The sequence below is a fragment of the Oncorhynchus nerka genome, linkage group LG23, assembly GCF_034236695.1.
Source record: "Oncorhynchus nerka isolate Pitt River linkage group LG23, Oner_Uvic_2.0, whole genome shotgun sequence".
NCBI lineage: Eukaryota > Metazoa > Chordata > Actinopteri > Salmoniformes > Salmonidae > Oncorhynchus > Oncorhynchus nerka.
In genome coordinates, this window is record NC_088418.1 from 15,230,446 (window position 1) to 15,238,638 (window position 8,193).

Below are 8,193 nucleotides of genomic sequence, written 5' to 3' on the forward strand. Positions count from 1 at the left end.
CAGAGCTCCTCTTCTCAAATACAAGTCCACAGCAACGCTGGTTTTCTTCCTTACCCTCGTAAAGCAATGAACCACTAAGCAGACCTTGTAGAGAAAACCAGTCGTACCGGAGACCAGGATTAGATCTGCTGTAGTATAGCCTTTAGGCTAGCTACCACTGTATGTACAATACAGCTGGGATGACCAACCCTCTCCTACGGCTATTGGCGGAGCATGCTTTTGGACCAGCCCTGCTCGATCACACAGCGAATCAAAGCCTTAGATTTAACAGGTGTGTTAGAGCAGAGCTGAAACTAGGCTAAACCCTGCAGGCGTGAGCCAGTAGCCCTCCAGGAGGGGTGGCCACACCTAAACTAGAGGACAGAGAGTTAAACTCCTCTCCTAGCTCACTGGCACTAGCCCACTGCTACAGTAACTGCGTAGATCTGTTGGTATGGCATGATGATTGCAACAGCAGGAATGTGGGTTTGATTCCTGCTGGGGCCACCCATAAGAAAATGTTTAAACGCAGCAATGTAAGTGTCTCCTAAATGGCATGTTATATAAACAGTCTACAAAACATTAGGAACACCTTTCATAATATTGACTTGCACCCAAAACAGCCTCAATTGTTCGGGCCATGGACTCTACAAAGTGTCAAAAGCATTCCACAGGGATGTTGGCCCATGTTGACTCCAATGCTTCCCACAGTTGTGTCAAGTTGGCTGGATTTCCTTTGGGTGGTGGGCCATTCTTGATACACACAGGAAACTGTTGAGCATGAAAAACCCAGCAGCGTTGCAGTTCTTGACACTCAAACCAATGTGCCTGGCAACTACCACCATACCCCGTTCACAGGCACTTAAATATTTTGTCTTGCCAATTCACCCTCAACGGCACACATACACAATCCATGTCTCAATTGTCTCAAGGCTTAAAAATCCTTCTTTAACATGTCTCCTCCGCTTCATCTACACCGATTTAACAGGCAACATCAATAAGGGATCATAGATTTCACTTGGTCAGCCTGTCATGAGAGCAGGTGTTCCTAATGTTTTGTGAACTCAGTGTATATTAATAAAATAGTATTTTCCTTTCCCTGTAACTGCTGAGTTACTGGTTCAAGAACCACTGAATGTTCCCCCTATATCACTACACCCTTGTTGTTGATAATGACAAGAGTCGACTACATGTCAGAGAAACATCTCTGTTGTACATAAATTACTACCTGAAATGTCCACAACGTTGTGCCCTAAAGAACGCACCCCAGGTGTGTGCACTTTGATCAACCAATCAGTGGATCAATAAAATGCCATTGAGATAAGAGAAGCCCTAGACACATCGACTATACCGAGGGTCTGGGGCTAACGGAATAATAACACAAGACATCCATCTACAGAGTCCAGAGAGGATCGTGCCTCCGACAGATGCCCGTAATAATACAACGGCCCGGTTCTCTCAGGGGGGGGAAAAAAACATCGAAATTCCGAGAAACAGCATCACCCTGCACTTTTAAGCCACAGCGGCATAGTCTGTGCTGAGAGGCTTATAACGCTACATATGGCATTTATGAACGGCTGCTGCGTGAAAGCGGGTGGCGTTTTACATAATGTGCTAACATAATTCTGCTTTGGGAAGGAAGCGGTGTGGGCTATAACTATCGTCTACGTCCGACACAACTGCAGTAGAGACAAATCGCCTAATATTGTACAAGCAGACAGTTAAACTAGCTAGCATGCATGCTAACATTCAGCGCTGTCAAGCAGGCTGCCAACGTGCCATGCCAGCAAATGTCAGAGTGCTTTCGCTCAAACGCTTCCTGCCTGACTAATTCAGCAGACGGAAAGACAAGGCGTTGACACACTAGTAGACATTGCTAGCTGTGCTATCGCATTTTACAGACACCGTGCAGGAAATAAATACGCTGTAAACTCTGTCCCTAGAACCTACGACACGCAATATAGCTGCATTTAGTCAACAACCAGATAAAGACAATATGATCAGGCTATCCCAGTTAGCTGGCTAAAGAAGGAGCGAGTCGCGTACGGGGTGGGGGAGAAGAAGGAAAGACGGACGGAGAGGCAGAGCAGTAGCAAAAGGCTATAGCTAATGACGACAGTCGCTTACTTCCCGAGCTCCTCGTAGAGTTGGTATTCGTCTGTAAAGCGGGTGGAGGTAACGATAGTAGTAGCCATGGCTGAGAGTGGGCTCCAAGCCTCGGTCAGGTTCACGGCAGGCTGGGTCGCTCTCTGGGTCTAGGGGAGGATTGTTAACCTCCGATACTAGCTACGGCACTGACAGGCTGGGACAGAGAGACTGGAGGGGTTGGTGGAGGCGGAGAGAGACGGGGGAAGAGCAGAGAGAACCACGCGAGACTTGAGCAGGATTTTTGAGCAGTCATGTCATCAGCGCGGGGTAGCAGTATTATTCGGTGTGAATCAGCGATCCGCGAGCTGTAGCGGAAAACAACTTTTGTACTGATTCTGTTTGAAGACTTTTAAAAACCCTTGCTCACTTGTCTTGAATTCGTCATTGGTCTGACCGAGATAAGTTGATATGTGACAGCAACGTGGCCTAAAGAAACACTGCCCATTGACCACCGTCAAAACGTCGACGTTCATGGGATGTTGACATTTGGTCCGTCCACTCTGGCCTTGATTTCAACATCCACAGATGTACTTTGTTTTGTCCAGACCAAATCTGAACCATTCATAGATGTCTATGTTTCACAAGTTAAGACAGAGTTCAGCACAGTAATGTAGAGTATTAGTGTATTGCAGTATAGTATACTGTACTGTACTGTACTATACTCTGCTGAACTCAACTGTAATCTACTGTAAAACGCGGTCCAAATTTATGAGACATTGACGTCGAGACAGACCAAATTTGGTCTTGTTTGAGGGTGGAGCTAATTATAATAATACCCAGCATGCTTTGCAAATGTTCCTGTTACATTTACATTTGGGGCTTATAGTAGACACGCCTTTACAGAGCAACTTACAGTCAGTATATGAAACCAAGATAGATAAACAACCATATATCACAATCATAGCAATAACAACTTTCCTGTAACCGTTACTGTGAATTCTATTGTAGTTGGAAGTGTTCTGTTGCTTTTTCTGTAGGTCTGAAAACTTCAATTATGGTCATTGTCTGTTCCAAAGGGTTTGTAAAAGCTAACACACAATGTCTTACGAAGGTATTCATATACTTTCACTTTTTCACATTTTGTTACATTACAGCCTCATTCTAAAATGCATACAATTATTTTTTCCCCCTCATTAATCTACACATTATACCCCATAATGACAAAGTTAAAACAGGTTTTTAGAAGCTTTTGCAAATGTATAAAAAAATGTATAACATAAGAATTTAGACCCTTTGCTTATGAGCCTTGAAATTGAGCTCAAGTGCATTCTGTTTCCATTGATCGTCCTTGAAATGTTTCTACAACTTAATTGGAGTCCACCTGTGGTAAATTCAATTTGGAAAGGCACACACCTGTCTATAAGGTCCCACAGTTGACAGTGCAAAAACCAAGCCATGAGGAATAAGGAATTGTCCGTAGAGCTCCAAGACAGGATTGTGTGGAGGCACAGATCTGGGAAGGGTACCAAAAATGTCTGCAGCATTGAAGGTCCCCAAGAACAATGGCCTTCATCATTCTTAAATGGAAGAAGTTTAGAACCACAGACACCATAGAGGTGGTCTCCCGGCATAAACTGAGCAATCGGGGGAGAAGGGCCTTGGTAAGGGAGGTGACCAAGAACCCAATGGTCACTCTGACAGAGATCCAAAGTTCCTCTGTGGAGATGAGAGAACCTTCCAGAAGGACAACCATCTCTGCAGCACTCCACCAATGGTAGAGTGGCCAGACGGAAGCCTCTCCTCAGTAAAAGGCATATGACAGCCCGCTTGGAGTTTTCTAAATGACCCAGACCAGGAGAAACAAGGTTCTCTGGTCTGATGAAACCAAGATTGAAGTCTTTGGCCTGAATGCCAAGAGTCATGTCTGGAGGAAACCAGTCACCACTCATCATCTGGCCAATACCATTCCTACGGTGAAGCATGGTGTTGGCAGCATCATACTGTGGGGATGATGTTCAGGGACTGAGAGACTAGTCAGGATCGATGGAAAGATGAAGGGTGCAAAGTACAGCGAGATCCTTGATGAAAACCTGCTCCAGAGCGCTCAGGACGTCAGACTGGGGCGAAGGTTCACCTTCCAACAGGACAACGACCCTAAGCACACAGCCAAGACAACGCAGGAGTGGCTTCGGGGCCAAGTCACTGAATGTCCTTGAGTGGCTCAGCCAGAGCCTGGACTTCAACCCGATCGAACAGCTCTAGAGAGACTTGAAAATAGCTGTGCAGTGATGCTCCCCATCCAACCTGACAGAGTTTGAGGAGATCTGCAGAGAAGAATGGGAGAAACTCCCCCAAATACAGGTGTGCTAAGCTTGTAGTGTCATACTCAAGGCTGTAATCTCTGACCAAGGTAGATCAACAAAGTACTGACTATAAGGCTTGAATACTTATGTAAATGTGATATCAGTTTATTTTTAATACATTTGAAAAAATGTTCACTGTTTTTGCTTTGTCGTTATGGGGTATTGTGGCATATGATTGAGTGTAGTCTGGCCCAGGAGTGGGAAGGTGAACGGAAAGGCTCTGGAGCAACGAACCGCCCTTGCTGTCTCTGCCTGGCCGGTTCCCCTCTTTCCACTGGGATTCTCTGCCTCTAACCCTATTACAGGGGCTGAGTAACTGGCTTACTGGGGCTCTCTCATACCGTCCCTGGGAGGGGTGTGTCACCTGAGTGGTTTGAGTCACTGATGTGATCATCCTGTCTGGGTTGGGTTGGCGCGCCCCCCCCCCCCCCCCCCCTTGGGTTGTGCCGTGGCGGAGATCTTTGTGGGCTATACTCAGCCTTGTCTCAGGATGGTAAGTTGGTGGTTGAAGATATCCCTCTAGTGGTGTGGGGGCTGTGCTTTGGCAAAGTGGGTGGGGTTATATCCTTCCTGTTTGGCCCTGTCCGGGGGTGACCTCGGATGGGGCCACAGTGTCTCCTGACCCCTCCTGTCTCAGCCTCCAGTATTTATGCTGCAGTAGTTTATGTGTCGGGGGCTAGGGTCAGTTTGTTATATCTGGAGTACTTCTCCTGTCCTATTCGGTGTCCTGTGTGAATTTAAGTGTGCTCTCTCTAATTCTCTCTTTCTCTCTCTCGGAGGACCTGAGCCCTAGGACCATGCCTCAGGACTACCTGACATGATGACTCCTTGCTGTTCCCAGTCCACCTGGCCATGCTGCTGCTCCAGTTTCAACTGTTCTGCCTTATTATTATTATTGGACCATGCTGGTCATTTATGAACATTTGAACATCTTGGCCATGTTCTGTTATAATCTCCACCCGGCACAGCCAGAAGAGGACTGGCCACCCCACATAGCCTGGTTCCTCTCTAGGTTTCTTCCTAGGTTTTGGCCTTTCTAGGGAGTTTTTCCTAGCCACCGTGCTTCTTCACCTGCATTGCTTGCTTTTTGGGGTTTTAGGCTGGGTTTCTGTACAGCACTTTGAGATATCAGCTGATGTACGAAGGGCTATATAAATACATTTGATTTGAGATTGAAGAGGGGGAAAAAACAATTACATCTATTTTAGAATAAGGCTGTAACAAAATGTGGAAAAGGTTCATGGGTCTGAACTCTTTCCCAAGGCACTGTAAGTGAATGTGACAGGAGGAATAATACATATTCCATACTGCAATCTTTATTTTCCTATTTCAATAAACCAATGTTTTATTTGATCATGCTTTCTTCATTGACATGAAGATATAAGTGAATGCATATACGGATTGAAATTTGGCTGTAGAAATAATGTTGTCTTTATAACGTCCGTGAAATACGTATTTTCAACTTCTGTAAATGACGTCTTTTCAATATCCAGAAAATACATATTTTCGACTTTCATTCAAAACCCAAAATGAACCTAATTTCAACATCATTTTGTTCACTGGGTGGCCATTATCTACAACCCTCAAACTCAACTCTGGACCTGGAAGCCAGTTCCACTGCGTTTCTCCATTGTTCCCATCTAATCAGGGACTGATTTAGACCTGGGATACCAGGTGTGTGCAATTAAATATGAGGTAGAACAGAACCAGCAGGCTCCGGACCTCATAAGGTAAGAACTGAACACTCCTGGCCTGTGGTCTTCACCTATCCAATCCAGGAGCACCCCCCCCCCCCCCCCAAAATGACATTATTCTCATCTATTCTGTTGATCATCCATGCAAGGGATGAACAAAGCCTTTATTGCACACTGACTCACCATCATGTAGGGTTGGTCCAGCAGTAGGCTTGGCTTGAAAGCAAAACAGCGGAGGCAGCAAGTTATGTGATTTTGGAAAATTTGATTCCAGTCCTACAGATCGGGATAAGGATTTGGTCATCTAATCTGAGCTTTAATCAGGATCAAATTTCATTTTTGTGTTTTTCGAAAGTCAAAGGTAGTGATTATGAAGATGGTTTTGTGATGAAAATGTGGATCATCTTTATCCCACTGGAAGGATGGATTCAGGGTGGATTTAGAAAAGTGAAACCAAGAAATGTCAATGCAACTAAAGTCAATCTGACAACCAAAGGTTTATTATGTTTCATTGATCCTAGCTATGTGGTCAGTTGTTACATTGCAAAGTGTCAATTAAATGCTTCTACTTAATTATAAGTGATATGCAGGCTCTATTATTTTCTCTTACTTTAATTAATGTATAGTTTCCTTATCTTTGTTCCCCTATGACAGTGTAGAAGTAGGAACACAACCTATCCAGTAGATAGCTGTGTAGGCCAGTTCAAAGCATCTGGATCAGAATGACAAACGGCTAAATAACAACCAGATCGATCGGATCCTGGATAGCAAAAAAGAGGATTACAGAATCCAGATGATTCTGATCCAGATTCAAAGTTTTGTAAAAAATGGGCCCAGGTTTATTTGACAAAAACATGTGGAGTTCCATGCCATAGTCATTTTACAGTGCAGGACAAAAATAAAGCTAACATGACACAAACTTAAAGAAAATACAAAACTAGACTTCAACCTCGTTTTTCTGTGCGGTCACAATTTATTTGGATATTCCCATATAGATGATCTACAGACGGTCATACTATCAACAAAACGTTAGGCCATGAGAACTATTCCAGCAGGACAGAATTCCCTGATTGGTTATCTCCCTCTACCCACCTCTATGGTCACGTGATGACAGATGGCGCCCATGGCAGGAGTACTCTATGATCACGTGATGACAGATGGCGCCCATGGCAGGAGTACTCTGTGGTCACGTGATGACAGACGGCGCCCATTGCAGGAGTACTCTATGGTCACGTGATGACAGATGGCGCCCATGGCAGGAGTACTCTATGGTCACGTGATGACAGATGGCGCCCATTGCAGGAGTACTCTATGGTCACGTGATGACAGATGGCGCCCATGGCAGGAGAACTCTATGGTCAGGTATTTATTAAACGGGCAGATTTCCAATCTGAGTCCTTACAACTAAGAAGAAGGAGCCAGCAAGCCAGCCAGCCAGCCAGCCAGCCAGCCAGCCAGCCAGCCAGCCAGCCACTACTGAAGCTCTGGCTGTTTGCAAGTTCATTTCTGGCGTGAACGGTGGAACACTAGAACCGGACTTAAGTGTCTGAGTGGTTGGTGATGAGCTGAGACGCAGTAAGATGGTGGACAAGGAAAAAGGAAGAAAGTGGAACATATTCTGAATAAATAGGGAGTGAGTTGGGGATTGCACAAGACTTCTGGATGATCTGGTGAAGGAGAAGATGATAATAAAGATAACATAAAGGGGGAAAGTGGGAACTGGTTTGAGTGACTATGAAAACTTGAGACATCTGTGGCATTGTGTTGTGTGACAAAACTGCACATTTTAGTGTGGTCTTATATTGTCCCTAGCACAAGGTGCGCCTGTGGAATGAGTGTCTTGCCACACCTGTCAGGTGGATGAATTATCTTGGCAAAGAATAATTGCTCACTAACAGGGATGTAAACAAATATGTGGACAAAATTTGAGAGAAATAAGCTTTTTGTGCATTATGGGACATTTCTGGGATTTTTTTTTCAGCTCATGAAACATGGGACCAATGTTGCATTTATATTTTTGTTCAGTATACTTCTCGCAGCTATGGCTTTGTGACAACATTTTTGGTGTG

The 8,193-nt window shown here is 44.8% G+C and overlaps 1 protein-coding gene across 10 annotated transcripts in view; it reads right to left on the reverse strand.

The window, feature by feature from the left end:
• The window catches only part of LOC115107178 (calcium/calmodulin-dependent protein kinase type II subunit gamma-like), a 37,361-nt gene extending 35,035 nt beyond the window's left edge, over positions 1-2,326 (reverse strand). For 5 of the 10 annotated variants that reach the window (XM_065007889.1, XM_065007890.1, XM_065007884.1 and 2 more), the window contains exon 1: positions 2,107-2,325. In XM_065007889.1, coding sequence (XP_064863961.1) covers positions 2,107-2,174 — 68 coding nt within the window. In that variant the 5' untranslated portion in view covers positions 2,175-2,325. Of the gene's footprint in view, positions 1-2,106 lie in introns of all 10 variants that reach the window. The other 5 variants (XM_065007885.1, XM_065007883.1, XM_065007882.1 and 2 more) reach the window with 2 other exon arrangements.
• Between the last annotated feature and the right edge of the window lie 5,867 nt (positions 2,327-8,193).